General features: G+C 28.4%; 1 protein-coding gene across 3 annotated transcripts in view; it reads left to right on the top strand.

The window, feature by feature from the left end:
• Positions 1–4,680, top strand: part of LOC123261685 (cationic amino acid transporter 2) — a 31,439-nt gene extending 26,759 nt beyond the window's left edge. For all 3 annotated transcript variants that reach the window (XM_044723429.1, XM_044723430.1, XM_044723428.1), the window contains 3 exons: positions 3,110–3,348; positions 3,429–3,556; positions 3,618–4,680. In XM_044723429.1, the coding sequence (XP_044579364.1) occupies positions 3,110–3,348; positions 3,429–3,556; positions 3,618–3,940 (690 nt within the window). In that variant the 3' untranslated portion in view covers positions 3,941–4,680. The remainder of the gene's footprint in view (positions 1–3,109; positions 3,349–3,428; positions 3,557–3,617) is intronic.
• Positions 4,681–18,801: the final 14,121 nt, after the last annotated feature.

Raw genomic sequence — 18,801 nt, 5'->3', positions numbered from 1 at the left:
CAAAAAGCTCAAAAACATAATAAGTGCAATTTTGAGCGCTTAAGTTATGGAATTAGCGGGAAGTTGCAGGGATGGCCTTTAGGGTCAACCGTTTTCCTAATTTTTTTTACAGTTTTTAAGTCCTAAAAAAATAGTCAAAATCAAAATTTTGATTTGGTTGTATTTCGGGCCATAGCTACTACTATGTAGAATATTTAGTTTGAATTTCATTAAGTTCAGCTCAGTGATTCCGGAGATATCACGTACGTAAACCAGAAAAACGTAGTTCTTAAATAAACGCGTTTGAAGTTTTTTTAATAAAAAAATCCACTCGAAAATCCACATAAACCTTGTAAAATAATATGGTTGCAATGATCCGATCACTTAGAAATTCAACACAAGAAGAATGTAAAAAAAAAAATAATTTTTTCAAAAGTTACAAACCAGAATGATCCCCTAAAATAACTCAGTCTTTCTCCGAACATGCTGAATACGTATTATTGGTGAAAGAAAAACTCTGATTAATTACAATCGAACAATTTATCACAGCGTTGATAATTAATGATCTGATTTGATTTTAATCTTTTAGATACTCAAACAGATGTGATGAATTGGGGATAAAGCTTTCTATCTGAGAGCAGTCTATGATTTATTGAACTCATATTATATTAAATAATAAAAGTTGATCGTTCCCCCTACTTCAGATAATACGATGGTATTGAGGGAGTCTATCAATAGACGGAGTAGCCAAATGTTTGATAAAACAGATGATTCCGGGACTTTTTTATAGCTATCTACTTGAATTAACTTTTTAACTAACTATTTTTTTAATTTTGAAATTAATGAGAGAAAAATCTGAGGTTGAATACCGAGAAACTAGTACTAACAAAAATATCACTCATATGGAGGATAAAAAAATGATTTTCATTCTGCACAAAGACTATTTGATGAAACTTTTATTTGGCCGTGCTTAGTAATCAATATAAATTTAAAAATTAATGAACAAATTTATCATTCTCTTCTGCTAATAGTAATCTATTAAAATCCATCAACAATCAATGTATAACTTAATAACATAAATGGCAGATATACCCGTTCTGGATAACTATGTTTTTATTGATAACTATTGTCATCAACTACTAAAGACCAATGGCTGATTAATTCCGACTGCTCGTTAATCGCATCTGTCGAGGTAGTTACATGACAGTTTATAATCAAATTATAAAGCAAGTCTACTGGGTTTCCCTGACAGCAACGCGCATAAACCAGTGTTACGTGGAGACATTATTACACTACAAAATTGTGATTCATTTTCTGGACACATGATTATCCAAGCTACTTTATATGAATATATATAACAAATTATATATTGGTATAGAGAAGGGTAAAATCTGAAATTACATCGAAAAGATATATTCTTTTTATTCAAAGCTATAATATATGTATCCTATATAAGTATATTGTATAAGAATTTCACTTAGCTATTATTTTTTTTCATGTACTGACCAAATATGATGGATTAATAAGAGAAAGGCTTTTACCTCAGACAACTGGATTTAAATCTATCTGTAATCGGAAAGCATTAGAAGAATATTTAGACTACTTTTCTATCATTCTTAGCAGTTTCATCATACCGACTTTTTTTTGTAAATCAATAAATTCTCTGTAAAAATATATATATAATATATATATATATATATATATATATATATATATATATATATATATATATATATATATATATACATATATGTTAGTTGAAGCTGAACGCTTAATTGTTTAGAAATTGTAAAATTTGAATTTCTTTTTCCTTTGATAATATGTTTTTTTTTCTTTATTCTTAAGCTTTAATTTTTTGGCATCTTTTTATTAGATTTAATTAAAATCTAACTATTGTATTTGTACTCATGACGCAACTTTTCAAAAATTTTGCTATATTTTGACTTAACTCGATGAGCTAAATCGGAAAATACATACGGTTCAAAAGTTTATATATACGATATAACGCGGCTTGTCACGACGATAGCGTCAACAATTCTTAAGGGATCCTAATGAAACAAAACATACTTATTTTATAGAAGATTACGAAGGTCAAGTTTAGATATGAGCTCAATCGGTCAATTAATTTAGAAATTACAGCATTTAAAAATTTTGAAAATTTCATACTTTCACTACTTTTCCTTCAAATAACTTTTGAACGCATCGAGATATTCGATTTCTGTAAAATGCATCTGAAAGCTAAGAAATTAAGCTTCAATTTACATTTTTTTTTAACTAAAATATCCATCTCAGGATCATTTTTAAGAAATTTTATTTTTGCAGTCGTTTTGTCCACAGAAACGAAATAACATGAAATCTCCTTCCATTGCGGATGCTGAATGGCTTTATTTTTTTTCAATTTCGTTTTTCGTTCAAAAATGTGTTGATACATTTGAATAATAATGTTGTATGATATATCGTGTAATTTACGTTGTGAGCTCTATTTCAATGTATAATACTTGGGAACTGAAGGACGAAACTTTAATGAGAATTAAACGAATGAGCCTCTCAGAGAATGAATATAAATAGGTACATACATCCAACATTCTACTTTCCTGAATAGATTGTCGCAAATATTTAGGATACACTGATGTTCACCTGATGTATATGCAGATGCTTTCCCGAATAAAGTATGCTTAACTTATTAAATAATTTGAAATTACCTTCATGACCTACAAGTGAAAAGAGTGTAATATTTATTAAAAATAATTGTGATTTGTTTTATTAATATTCAACAATTTTGATTTAAAGTAGTATCATTTAAACTCAATTTAGGATATATTATGTTTAAAAAATCGAAAAGCAAAAACTTAAATAACTGAAAAATTAAAAACAACTTTGATAATTAAAAAGAAAAGAAAAACAGAAAATAGCTTAATCTTGAAAGTTGAGACTAAAGCACAGCCCAAGCGCTATGCGAGTTCAAAACAAAACATACATTTATTGGCAACAACACTAAAAGTTTTTTTCATTTTGAACATTAAACTCGTTCTAATTTTATTAATATCCATTTTACATATGATTAATCCAAAAAAGTCTGTCAAATATTGACTTATTTTGTTAATGGCTGTTCATCTTTTTTACTTTATAGGCTGCTCAATACTTATGTCCAGCAATATTTCCATGGGTAGATCGAGGACCTGCAACTGAAGCCTCGGGTCGCTACGTCATGAAGATGGTTGCCATACTCTATTTACTTATTTTAATATTCGACTTCATTGTAGTGGTCGGTATGGGCAATATGGGCACTTTTACGACAATTCTCCTATTTTCTTTTTTGTTTGCCATCATTGGAGTATTGTTAGCAATAAGTAGAAAACCCCAGAATAGGTAATGGTCATTTTTAAATATTTAAACTTTTATTCTGACAATTAATAATTGAACTAATAAATAATAAAATCAACTTTTAGAAGCTCAGTTATGTTTATGACTCCAGGACTTCCGTTCGTACCAGCGATAGCAGTAACCGTTAACATTTACCTCATTTTCAAACTCAGTATTTTGACTCTAGTTAGATTTACTATTTGGATGACGTTGGGTAAGTTATAATGATTATTTTTGATGTAGTTGAATAATATCTTACTTTTTTTGTTTTTTAGGTTTTATTGTGTATTTCTACTACGGAATAAAGAATAGCACTTTAGAGCAAAAAGATTCGGATGATATTAATTCCAGCGAAAATGTTGGAAATATTGAATTAAAAATTACTGACCATGCAGGCGTATCCCCATCTCATCGACACGCGGATGAATCAGACCGCAGTATTTACGAAGGACAACAACTAGATGCTTTTGGGCAGCCTGTATTTGGTAGCACTAACTTTGGTGGTAAACCAAGTAATTCCGGTGCTACAGTGCAATCACATTCTACATCCCAAGGTTTTTTTGTTCCTGAAAATAATTTTCCCTCTTGGGATGATTAAGTATAAAATTAAAATATTTACGCTGGCTAGCATGTATTATACGCGTTAACGTTGTGGCCATAATAAAAAATACGAGATAATTGTTTTACGTGAAAGCAAGTCTTATATTAATGCAGACGGGTTTTTCTTAATGAGATGTTACTCCAAATGAGATTAAAGTTTATGCCTAGGCGTTCATTAATTAATCCATCGACTTCCATTCATTTTCACGTGACGTAAGATAATGGTAATAGATACAGTTTATTATTACCAATTTTTATTTTATAAAGCAAAAAAAAAAACCAATAATTTATTTCGAGTTTCCAATGAAAATATATGTTGGTTTATCATGTTTTAGAAGCCCTTTCTAAATATGAGCCCAAATAAAACATTCCTATTATTGAGGTTGCTCGAAAATTTTTTTACGTTCAAAAAGATGTACTAATAAATGCATCAATTATTACTCAGATGTAAAAACACCTTATTATGTTTTTTACTCTTAAAATTAAATCTCATCGTTTATTTAAAATGTTAATTTCAAATAAATAAATTGAAAATCTTTTAATACTCTCATTTACAGGTAGTCTAATTAAGAAGTTGATATTCTGTGAAAAATACTTCCAATCATGTTAAAAATATAAGGAATAGTGGATTAGTTTCCAAATAAAATTCTGAGAAAATGGTTTTTTCGATTTTTCTTACCCACAAAAATTGCAATTATCATTAACAAAGAACAAGAAAAGAAAAAAAAATCATTTTATTAGAAACATATTCAAATCCGCTGTGAAAATTTCCAAAAAAATCAATTTGTCACGATTCCAGAAATTTTTCAAGAATCTCAAACGATGTTTGAAAATTTTTAAATACAGCTGATTTTTGGAGCGTGCTCATAGAACATGATAAACTAGTATTTTTTAATAGCAAACCTGAAAAAAAATTTTTTTTTTCGTTGCCCTTAATATACACTGTTAAATAAATTTTATTGTTAATTAAATTAATTAAAAACAAAATAAGTAAAAGCAATTGACTGTTTGCACTTAAAACGTAATATATTATAAGAATAATGCGGAATGTAATTGAATGAACGATAAAATGTTATTAAAATTTTTCCATTAAGTTTTACGTAACTATGTATAATCTCTTTCATAAATTTGAATATTATAAATTATAATCTTATAACCAAGCTTCTTATTGAAATGCAACAATTTTTGAATTAATGAAACAATTAAAACAAAAAAAAAATAATAATTAACTTTTGGAAACAACTTATATGAATTTTTTAGGTTTAAGCACGTTTTATGTCTGTTAAAGAGTGAGTCATGATTATACAGCATGTGGACAGAAAAATTAATATATTAATATAATCGATATAAAAAAATATTAAACAAGTAAAATTTTAATCGCCGATATTAATAAAATTATAATTAACTATTTGTTATAAACAATCTACGTAGATATACTGCCCAATATTATCGCACATCCATTACTATTGAAATTTGAAAGCTTTGATTCTATATAATTTACTGATAAAATATTCAGCATATCAATACTGTTGGCTGGGACGACAGTATTATTTTTAGTGGCAAATTTACATTTTTAAAAAGTGATTATTTTCTTTTAAACTACATAAAACGAAAAAATAATATGCATATCAAGTTAAGTTTCTGAACTTATATTTATAATACTTAGATTGTTCATTGTTTGAACACATTGATGAAAAATATTATTCCATTTATGACAGAATATTTTTAAAAAGCCACAAAATTTTACCTTTGAAGAAAACAGTGCCTGTACCTTAATTATATTGTATTAAATCTTCTATTCTGGATTACTTTAGTGGAAACAAAACGATGTAATAAATGTACAAGTCTTTTAGTTTAGGCATGAAAAATTCACTACAGTTTGATCGAAATTTAGGCAAAATGGTAACATGTAGTCGTTAATGATACTCATTTCAAAATTTTAAGGTATTCTAAGACTACACGTTTTTTTTTTTAGTTTTTATGATCATAAAATATGTAAAGTTATTTCACTATAGTTCCAGTTTGCTCAAATTATAATTCAAATAAAAAAATTCGCTTTAACTTTAACTTTTCGAATTTTATTAAGATTTTTGTCAAGATTTACAATGCGCTTAAGCTTTTTTTATACATATGTATGTAACTTCAAAAATTATTCAGATCATGACCTAATTAAATTCAAATATTGTCATTCAGTTTTTAAAAATTGAAAATAAATTGTTTTGCTTGGATCGTTTCTTTATTACAAAAACTTTACAGTAAAAACATGTGCAGCCAAATTATTTTTCAGAGGTGCAACGGGAAATGGAAAGTGAAAGTTTTTAACACACTAATGTGATAATATTTCATTTCTACCCTCTGTACGGTCAAGCTTGTTGCACCTTCTAGTTACTTCGTTGTTTTTTTTTTAACAAATTTTGTTTTTAAACATTTGAGAAGTTGAGTTTCAAAAGGGTACCTTTCATTTTTGATTAATCGAGACAAAAAACTGGTTATCTTCAATTATAAATATTTTTATTGAACTTTTTTAATTTAACTATAAAGTGCTATCGGTTATAAAGCTACAATTCGATTTTCATTTAGAAATCTTTATAATTCTCAAAGTAATTAATATTTAAAAGTTCAAAAAACTGCTCTTTTAAAATACGAAGAGATACCCTTTTGAAAATCAGCTCCTCATTTGCATTTATTATTATTTTAACGATGTAATCGAATAAAATAGCCCAAGTTAATCAGGAAAATCAAATTTTTTAGTGGATTTTACAATAAGTACCGTTTAAATCTCAATTACAATTGAGATGGTGAGAGAAAATAACAGACAAAATATTTTCAATCATTAATAGTACTGATTCAAACTATGTGGCCATACTAATTAATAAAACTAATTTATAATGAAGAAAAGTCATTAAAAATGGATTCTCTGTCTCTTTTTTCAACGCGACATTGCATAGGTGAAATTACTTCTTTCTATCAAACTGTAACTAAACATATCAAAATAATAATTATTTTTATCCTTAGTATGGCTATGCTTAGAGTCATGATCTTTATAATTTAAAGTTTGATACTCCATACATACATATGTTTCTTTTACTAATAATGATTTGTATACGCGTATAATTATCAATAATAGAAAAAAAAAAAATAAGTTAAGTTTTCATTTTAACATAAATTTGAGTAAAACTAAAAATAGTTCAACAAACTAATATTTATAATTCAATTATTTTTAGATTGCTGAGTAGAGTGTATGCATAAAGTATGATTATAAAAACAGAAATTTTCTTTATATAATTGGCTGTCGCGAAAAAATTAATATAATTACAAAATATGACTGTACGCAGTAATTGATACTTTAGTTAGATTTTCAAATTCTTAGGTAGGAGGAAGAGGCCTATTTAAATATAATTATAAAAAATAAAATTTTTTAACAAATGAATGTAGAAGAAATATTCGTTAAAGAAAGAAAAAAAATAATGTTTTATTTGTCAAGTGATGTTTTTGACGAAATATTATAAAATTTATGATCGAGAATCAATAATCAGGTGGCTCCATAAACCAATACAACTTTTGTAATTTATGTTTCGTTGGCACGTAATACTATCCTAATTTATGCACTCATCACTCGTAAAATAATAGCTGACCCATACGCTAGATGGCGTGTGCTTTTTGTAAATATTAAATTTCATTAATCCTATCATTTAATGTAGCTATTACTTTTAAAGAACGATAATTGACTCGAATATGATCGCTAACCTATACTATATAGGAGTTGTTTATGCAAATTTCCTGTGCATGTATTTAATAAATAAAAGTCTTGCTAAATTTTTTTTTCATTTATCTTAGCAGCGTACCGGGTCACTCCCGTGTAAAAATCATATGATATCATGATAAGATTTATTATGAATATCATAATGAATCTCATATTTTGACACAAATATAAAATTCATATAAAAGCCATATCAATATACATTTGAAACCCGTAATAAGTAAAATACTTATAGGAACTAATTTTTTTTTTAAGTACTAGAATTTGAATTTGCGCGCGCAAGCGCGCGCCTGACTGTGGCATTTGCATATATTTTCATGCTTATGATATATTCGACCAATCACGTTACGAATAGTTTGATGCCACATACATTTCATCTCAATTTTATATTAGGATATGAGTAAAATTTTTATTTTTTCTGTTAATCAGAGGAAATGTATAATAATTGAGAAAAACAGTATTTTTATCATGCACTATACTGTTAAATTACATTACTTTTTTCCTTGATTTTCTTAACTTAGAAGAATATTTAGAAAAACACTATCTTAATTTAAAAAAATTTTTAACTTTTAATTATTTTAATTATTAATTTTTAATTAATTTGCATTATTCTCTGTGTATAGCTATATAGCTATATATAGTCATATGACTCAATAATTCTACATCACGATTCAAAAAGGCTAACATTATCACTATGACATCATTATGATTTTATGCAGATATGATCATCACTTTATGATGAATTCATATTAATATTATGATTTTATAATCAAATTACTAGAAATTTTCTTTCTCCAACAGGAAAAATAAATATTTTATAGTCTAGTTTCATAAAAAAATTTGTTCCCATAAATATTTTACTTATTACGGGTATCAAATGTATATTAATATGGCTTTTATATGAATCTCATACTTGTGTCAAAATATGAGATTCGTTATGATATTCATAATGAACCTCATCATGATATCAGATGATTTTTACACCTGTTTATTTCATATTTTCCGAACGTATATTTGGCGTAAGATACTATCATATGGTAGTAGGAACATATGTTGCTAGCGCATGACACTACCGTGTCCCTAAATAATGTAAAAGAAATTAATTCATTTTTAAAGTAGATAAATTAGAAATATAAGTTCTACGTTTTTCGTCAATTCATGTGTAGTGTATTCATTAAAATGACTATTATTTATATTATTGGTAAATTAAACTTACATTTTTTAGAGTAATTTGAAAAGTACCTAAGCTGATGATTTTACAGTTCGAGTACTGAGATGGAATTTTTTCTTTTTTTGACGAAGAATATTCTTATAAAAGATTGAAAGAGTAGATAGAATATTAAATTGATAAACTCTGATTTCAATATCTCTTTTTCAATTATTCATAATAAAGAAAAAAAATGAGAAAAACATCATGATTTATTTAAATTATGTTTTTAACAATAGTGAGAAAAAATAAATTGAAGCATGTAAGCAAACGAATCGAGTAAATACCTTTTTGTAATTTAAATTGTGTCGGGGCTTGGAAAAGCTGTATCGTACTTCCATTAAATTATTTAAATTTAATTTAAGTTAATATAATTTTATACTATGGCATGTACGTACATGCAATAGCCACTGATCTCTTACATTCAAATGGTTGTACATGTTTGGAAAGATAGTTGTAGATTATCGGAAGCGTAAGTTATCGCGTCGAATATCTATTATTATTCATTGTAAAGAGATTATGTCTTCTCTTTGAATTTTAACGCACAGATATTATGAAATTGGTTGGTATACAAGTTACATTAACATTACTACATATATATTTATATATATATATATATATATATATATATATATATATATATATATCGTTTAAAATAGTGTATTAATGAGCGAATATTGAACAGAAGAAGAAAGTAATGAAAATGAATAAATTTGAATTGTAAGAATATAAATGATAAAAAAGTAAATAAAAAAAATGTTCATCTCCATGTATCACAATATGTGTTCGTTTAACAGAAAAAATACATATTAAAATCAACTCAAATTAGCAGATTACTTTTTATGATTTATTATCTTGATAAATTTATTTGTCATGTAGATTTTTTTTTTAAATGCGTCCAAATTTATGCAGTCGACAGTTTGTAGAGTATGTGAGTCAATGGAGATGATAATTTTTCTTATAAAATATAACCTTCCATAATTGCGTTATTTATATTGATAAGAATTCAAATAAAAATGATTATTCAAAATTATTGAGTCATTTATTTTTTTATCAATAATCAGCATCTGCAAATTATATTAACCTTATTCATAAAAAAATATATATATATAAAAGTAAAATCATTCTAGTTATTGATGGTAAGTGATCCGTTTATCATCAATCGTTTTACATCAATTTCCCGTACATAAAAAATCTGGAAAGCGGTTGACCTACATGCTATCCCTAGAACTTCCCTCTTTTTTGAAATTCCAAAATTTTCCGATGTACACTGAAAAAAAAAAATTAACTTGATTCAAGAGGAAAATTCTTGAATCAAGAAAATAATTATGAAGAAGGTAATTCTCTAGAATCAAGACGAAAAATTTTTGAATTAAGTAAAATTTACTTAAACCAAGTAAAAATTTCTTAGTTAAAGTATTTTTTAACTCAAATCAAAAAGATGAAGTTCTTCAAAATTATATACTTGATTCAAGAACATTTTGTTTTCTGTGTATTGGTTTTTGGCGGGATTCCACGCAGTTTTTTAAGTTAAAAAAAATATCTCTGCGAAGTCTGGAGTTGATTAGTCAAGTATTTTGAAATTAATTTAGATAAAATTTGAAAAAAAATCTAAAAAACGATTGAACGGCAGGCCATCGCTGGAACTTCCTGCTTTCTCCGAGCCCAAAAATTCAAAAATTATACCAATAAAACAATTGTTTAGATGTTTTTTTTAGAATATTTTTGAAAAAACTCGTCCGATTGACTTGAAAATTTAACACACACACACACACACACACACACACACAAACTAAAAAGAGAAGAGTTCTTCTAGAAGTAGTCAACTCAATCCTGCTTTATGAAGCAAAAATATAGGCAGATATCCTGAGCAAAACGTCTATTGGCGTAAGATAGCAGTACTACAATGGCGAAAGGATAACCTGGGCCCTCAGGATAACCCTTGCTCTTACTGCACGGTTTTCGAAGTAGCCGTACTAGTTATAGAGGGGATGCCACATATCGACCTACTAGCATCAGAGAGGGTAAAACTCTAAAACCTCAAAACTCGAGGGAACATCACGACTAAGGCCAGAGCAAGAGTGAAAGCGGCAATGCCAAGAGGGCGGAAAGATAAATGGAAGACGTGCGATAAGGGTAGATGAGCACACTTGATCCCAATTATCGAAGTCTGGTTCACCCAAAATCACGGTGAGATGGACATTTTTCTGACCTAATTCCTCACGGGTTATGGCTCGTTCAACGCATACCTCTTCAAAATAAGTCTACATTACATCACGAGTTGCAAGTACTGCCCTGACAGAGCCGATGACGCCGAGCATATTTTTCTCAAGTGCGAACGCTGCACGGTAAAAAAAAAAATAGGGGCTGCCACATGATACATTCTTGTGGTATCAACATGAAAAAATCATGTTGCTGCCACAGGAATGTTTCATGTGGCAGCGCCTATTTTTTCTGTGCAGAGGAACTACAGCGTCACGAGCTTAGCGACCCATACGCTACAGCGAGAAGAAAACTATGTAGGAAGAAATCGCAGTCTATATGTAGCGCCTTCTTGAAGAAAATATTCCAAAGAAGAACCAGTAAAATAGAAGCGGACTTCGTATTATGCAACACAAACTGGATTGAAGTAGTACCAACGCAGTTCCGACTCAGTCTTTCCTACAACTACGTGCGAGAGAAGAGGAGAGGAGATTTGTCAGTGCGTTGAAATTCTATACTATCGATCACCATACTTTCAATTGAGCAGCGTGTTTGAATAGTATATTACACAACTAGGGAAGTAAAGTAAGTGTTTTGTCGTAAACTCTCCAAGAAGGAGAATTTCCGTAATTATTTTTTCTTCTTAAGTATTCAGGAATCAGGATCAGGAATTCTAAATCTAAAATAAAACACTCGGTGTTGGGGCGAATAATTATAAATAATTTATTCCCCAATGGGAGAAAACTCTAGTAATGACTAGAGAAAAACTCCTCGGAGATAGATACAGTCGTGTATGATATGAATATGTGTGTGTATATAAGTGAAATAATTGTATTGAAGATACAATAGGGGTGAGAGATGATCTCAGCCGCCGATAGGTTATTAAGGTTAACCGTCGACCTGTTAATGATGATCCGAGAAGATCTGAGAATTTTGATCCGAGAGGATCAAATGTGTGTTTGATCTGAAAGATCGAGTAAGTTGATCCAAGAGGATCGAAAGTATTTATGATCTGAGAATGTAAAGTAGTTAGTTAATTTGAGATGAATTAGACTTTAATTAGTCAATTTGAATTATTTCGTGATTATAAATGTTTTTAATTTATTTTGATTAATTATGCATTATTCGCGAGAATTTAAATAAATTGCAATATTTGATGATTATTACGTGAGAAGCACTAAGTTCAATATTTTTAATATAAGTTAAATGGCATATTATGAAGCTAAATTTATTAGAAATCTAATTAATTATTACTCATTACTGAAGATTTTGAAGTTAAACTAATATTTAAAAGTGATGAAATTACGCGTCTTATTACACGGCGTGTAAGTTAAAACAATGGCCGCGACGCCACACCAAAGTACTACGTCACAATTATCAAAAGTGTTAAGGTTAATTACGATAAATTAATATTATTTTCACGATAAAGAACACGAAGTTAATTAACTAGATGAGTTAATTTAATATCAGAATGGATGTATTACTATGTAATTGTTCACAATAAAAAACAAAGAATAATGAAATTAAGTGTTAGCGAGGCTAGCGGGTATATTGTGTCGGTCACAAAAGATTTTTCTTCCTCCATAATAAAAACACATGCACATTCGAAGGGACATTTTCGTAAAAATACTCAGAACTGCTTCTTAGGATTTCTAAACGTGGAGATCTGATTTTTTGAAAGTAATTAGTTCTCATGTCGGGAAATTAAGAATAACTATTTTTTAAATCGTATCTTTTTTTTTACTTGAGTAAAAAAATTTTCAAAAATTCTGACCAATATTTTTTTGTGGGGTCGAAAGATGTCGAATATTAGACTTGAAATCATCTACATATACTTTGTAGAGACCTTTACTTACAGATCTCCATGATAATGTATAAAAATGAGATTTACCTAAGCCTTAATAATAAAACAAAAAAGATTCGTCTTGGGAGATTTAAATTACTTTTTCGTGGTTGTAATAGGACTTTTATCTTGTAGTATTACTTCTCTAGGGAAATTTATTTAGACCTCTGCTGTGTTTCACATGTTTCAAGTTTCCGACTATTTCATGATAATCTTCTTATAGATCTCACTTACTTAGGTTCCTTACTAAAATGATGAATATTCAAACACTTATGACATTCAGCCTACATTAAAATATAAACATTATCGATTAGATTTTTTTCAAAAATTTGTCTGTTATAGGATTATTATGTTGTAAATCTACACGGGGAAAATTAAATAATAGCAATTACTGTCTAGTTATGGTAAAATTTTCTACACATAATAAAATAACACATAAAGTATATTTTTGAGCTCGAAGAGCTCAAAACTGTCACAAGTGCAATTTTAAGCGTTTAGGTATGAAATTATCGGGAAGTTTCGAGAATGGCCTTCAAGGTCAACCGTTTTTCTAATTTTTTTCTAAATGTTATTAATATTTTTATTTTATCCGATAATATATGAAAAATGAAAAAGAGATAGAAAAAATATAGCAATTGATTTGAGATTCAAAACGAAAATTAATATTTCTGTCTAATGACAAGTAACTAAAAGGGTTTGAAAATATAGAAGACTATAAAGCAAGAATGAAATTTCAGTTTCAAACAATAAATATCTTTTGTTATTTATCGTGTAGTAATAAGTTGAAAACAAACCAAATTAAAATTGATTAAAATAAATAATTCAAGTTATCATTACAGCGTAAGAACGTTATTGAACATAATACCTGTCCTATACATCAACGCTATGGATATTTACATACAGCAGCACACACTCAGACGCTCGCGCATGCAAATTACCCAATCTCAATAGTTGATTGGATTATTGAGTGTTCAGAAAGTTGAAGTATCATCACTTCCTTCTTGAATTAAACTACAACCATATTTTGATCCTTGCAAGAACCAAGCCCGAGTCTAAATATTCCGTCCGATCCAATAGTAGCGTGTTAATATCTTATTTAATAATAATAAATTAGATATGATACTATGTCACTTCCTAGAACAATTTGGTCATCAAGATCAGAATTTTTTTGAGTGAAAAATTCATCTGACGACTTAAAATTGTACCAGGTATTACCGTTATAACTTGACCAAGTAATAGGATAAACTTATTGTTGAGGGTAACTCATTGAAAAATGTTTCTCGTTCAGATAATTTTTTTAATTTTATAACTTTATCATTGTATTGAATAATTTTTGTTAAAATTTCAACATATTTATGACGCTTTTTATTTTTTTTTGTGACAGGTGCACTTACCTAGCAATTGAGAATTGAATAAAAAAATGAGGATATTTGTGTGTTTCTAAACAGTTTATATATTTCTGAAGACTACCGTACAAGAAGGTAACGAATAAATTTTATCAACATAATAAATATAATTGATTGATTCGTAAATTTAGTCTTTTTTTTTTGTTCTATAAAACGTAAAAAGTTCAATAAGTTTCTTACTCTATTTTGCACGCCGAAAGAGCCACATCCGAGAAAAAAAGATAAAAATTACTATCTTTTTTCTTTGCAGTGGATTTTCAGATCTCTAAGGATGTTACCATCAATGGCGGTAGATGCCAACATCGATTTATCACGAAGACGTTTCGCTAGTTTGATTATACTATGATAATGACGGGGACAGGGGCTAACAACGTTCCAGTATCATCCATATAGATCAAGGTCTTCACCGGAAAAACAAAAGAAAGCAGGCGTGCTGTATTGGAAAAAATGCAAAACTGATTGAAAATCAGAACTTAAGCAGGATTTCATTTTATTATAGTGTCAAACAATTGGCTATATTACTCTTTAGAAGAGGAATCTCGTTCAGAAAGTTGCTTCAAAATCTGAATTTCACTCGTGATTTGTCTAATAATTATAAAAAAAAAAAAAAACTGAAACAAAAGTGAAAAAAAATTTTTCATTATTAATACTGGTCAGAATTAACTTACCGCTATAACTCTAATGTCGTTAATAACGAGCAATTTAAGTCGTCCTCTTGGGAAACCTCTTTCGAAGTTAGATAGAACACCATTGGGACTAGAACAAGGAATAAGGCAAAAACAGAGAGTCATCATAGAAGCAGCTTTCCTTTTTTTTCAATTATATAAGAATGGACGTAATATTTTCACAAAGATAGAGAAAAACAAAGCACCATTTGGCTACACCCGATATGGAAATGTAAATTTTTCAATTTCAACAGATAGTAAAAGTTGAAATTCTGACACTACCTTTAGAGCGTTCAGAAAATTTATAAACTCGAGGGAAATTATACACTCAATAGTGAAAATGTGAAAGCTTATTTTATCAGCTATAACATGAACTTTCCGGGATTGTGATACAATGAATTATCCAGAAATTATTTAAGGATAGTGTGACAAAAGTATAAGTATTTTTTAAAAAGTCAAACGTTAATTGTTAATTTTCACAGCTTTCAATATAATGTGCCACGTTACATTATATAATGCAATTTTTCCGTGTTTTATAAACTTCAAAATACAATTAACAGAATTGAATAATCATCAATAGTTTTAAAGTTATGTAAAAAAAAAAAAAAAAACGAGCCAAGATTTGATTTTTGTAGAAATAAAAAAAATTTTTAGACACCCAAAACTTTCGAACTGATTAACCGTTTATTTTTTCTTCTCTTCCTTTTCTAAATTTGTCGTCAAATTACAAATTAGCTATTAAAATAGCTTACCTAAAAAATCCTCCAAGAAAATTAAAAATTCCAAAATAGCTCACCCCTAATATTATTCATATTATGAACAAATTACATAAAAAGTTAAAAAATCTGTCTTTTATAATTGTTGGAATAATGATTTTTTAGAATTTTTAAACTGTAATATCTCTTAATTAAACACGTCGTTCGGTTTGGATCGGCTCAGCTATATTCAACGCGGTATTTTGAGGACCAAGAGTGCATATAGTGTTTTAAATCGTCGTTTAAAAAATGTAAATGTTATTTGAAAAACCGTAAAAAAATTTTTTCGATTTTTATTTTTCGTATATTTTTAAAACGGTTGAACCAATTGACTTCAAAATTTAATCATATCCAAGTCTCAATAAACCATTTCAGACCTTCTCTGTGGTACATTATGAAAAGTTAGTGCATGTGTCATGTCATTTGTTTTTATCTTTGAGAAAAAGTGACACTTGCTTTCCGCAAAACAGAACTAGAATTCAAGCTTTTAATGATCATATCACGATAAGTCAGGAATTAGTGTAGTGAGCTGAAAGTAATCAGTTTCAGATCGACAACGTGCATGAATCTTCAGCTCTTTCATTTTGATCAAGCTAAATGGATCTTTGGACTTTCGTTATTAAAAATGTAAGTACTAAGAAAATGAATTGTTTACATATTCCATATTTTACTTCGTAACAACATATACTAGAATAAGCTATAGTTGAGAATGTTACGACTTTATGATATGATAGTAATGTTCGGATAAAGTGGTCAACAAATTAGTTAATTACAGCAATATATTAAATCAGTAGCTCCATAAATTAAGTCAATGTTTTATCACCGTGTGATTATATATTCTAATTTATTGGCCAATTATAACTCAAAGCTCGACGTAAGCTATATGCTTGCGTTCGCATTATACTCAAGGCATCTCATTTTGAGCGTATTACGCCCCATTACAGCAAATTCGGTTGGCCTATCTTATCACGCTGACATTTTTTGTTCCATGTTTATTTAATAAAACCATTTATCTTAACCAACCTCAGATGTTTAGGGCTGCATTAGTTATACTCATACCAATTTAAAAAATAAACCAAGCAGGGAACATCTATTTAGCATCATCGCGTTGAAAATTTTTTTATGAACAACCATTCATCATTCCAACACTAAACTGAGACATATAATTCAAGAAAAGATTACTAAAAATTAAGGTGATGCTGGTGATGTAGTTGTAATCCGAACAAAAACAGTTTCACTGTAAAAAAAAGTCGCGCCAAGTCCACGTTCATAAGACTATTAGGAAAAAAAAATTTTTTTTTTTCTTTACAAAAAGATACAAAATAAAAAAATTAAAAAATCCGAGTAACCGATATGATTGTTTATGATTTTCGGAAATTAAAAAAAATTTTATTGTAAATTTAAAAATTAAAAAAAAAATTTTAGAACGTATTTAGTGTGCGCGGTTGCAAAATATTTTACTTTTCATGAAATTCGTAAAATCTATTCACTAGGACTTTAAAAAAATTGAAATACACAATGACGCACACCAAGTACGTTCAAAAATTTTTTTTTTAATTTTTAAATTTACAATAAAATTTTTTTTAATTTCCGAAAATCATAAACAATCATATCGGTTACTCGGATTTTTTAATTTTTTTATTTTGTATCTTTTTGTAAAGAAAAAAAAAATTTTTTTTTCCTAATAGTCTTATGAACGTGGACTTGGCGCGACTTTTTTTACAGTGAAACTGTTTTTGTTCGGATTTTAGTATTTTTTGTAATTATAATGAAAAATTACAATTGATAACAACTTAAATCTCGTGTTGACTGCATTTTTTACTGCAAACTATCCCCTTGAAGCTACAGTTTATGTAGATGTAATTCCAGTGCACCCTGACGACCATAGATGCAAGCTATGAATCACTTTTTTTTACTGTAGTTGCGTGTCTATAGGAAGGATTACTACACATTTTTATTTTATCAAGTCTGTGGCGCTGATATTCCCCATCGAAAAAAAGTCAGGATCGAAATTTCTGGGCTTACTATAGTTTGTGCTGATAAAATTTAATAATTTTAAGTGAATTAAGTGTTATAATTGATTATAATTAATTAATATTAGTAAAATAAAGTATAAATTACTTTTATAATATATCATTTTGGAAAAAGGAGAACCATATAATTAAATATAATTAAATAAAATTTTGCAACCTCGAAATACCGTTCTGCTTACAGTAAACACAGTCGGTAGTCTGGCGCTCCGTTTACAACGGATTTGAACGGAACTTGGCGCCAGATTCTACCGAATCTGTGGATGAAAGAATTATATTCAAACTAACTTGAAGTAAAGTAGCGTAGCATAAACTTTACGTCCTTGAAACATATATAGAAGAACCTGGGGCACGAAGGCCCCTCTGGGGTACGACGGCCCCCCTCAAAATTTAGGTAAAAATTTTTTTTTTCAATTTCCCTTAAGTTATGACCTCTATAATGTTTTTATGATATTTTGTGCCAATATGTGATATTTGGGGTATAATGGACCACTCGAAAAAAAAATTGTAACGAAAAAAAATTTTTTTTTTTTCAAATTGTGATAAATTTGTGGTAAAATAAATTAGAAAAAATTTAAATGAACTGAAAAATTTTACAAAAAAATGAATCATACAGGGGAAAGTGGTATATGACGGTCCCTGGCACAACGGCCCCTCTCATAAATTAGGTAAAAATTTTTTTTTCCATTTTCCGTCAAGTTATGACCTCTATGGTGTTTTTATGATATTTAGGGCCAATATGTGATACGTGGGGCATAATGGATCACTTGAAAAAAAATGACAAATTTAAAGAATTCATTATTTTAGGCCTTTTCAGGTCAATGAATCGGAATGAATTTGATTAAACTGAAAAATTTAATGAAAAGTTGAATTAAATAGCTTATAAAAAATTGAAAACACAGTTTTTTGAAATAAAAACAGTAATAATTATATTATTAATTATTGATCACGGTATCCTCTGCACCAGGCAGAAACCTAATCTCAAAAATTT

Source organism: Cotesia glomerata, linkage group LG3, assembly GCF_020080835.1.
Source record: "Cotesia glomerata isolate CgM1 linkage group LG3, MPM_Cglom_v2.3, whole genome shotgun sequence".
Taxonomy (NCBI): Eukaryota; Metazoa; Arthropoda; class Insecta; order Hymenoptera; family Braconidae; genus Cotesia; species Cotesia glomerata.
This window is presented reverse-complemented; position numbering and strand designations above follow the sequence as displayed.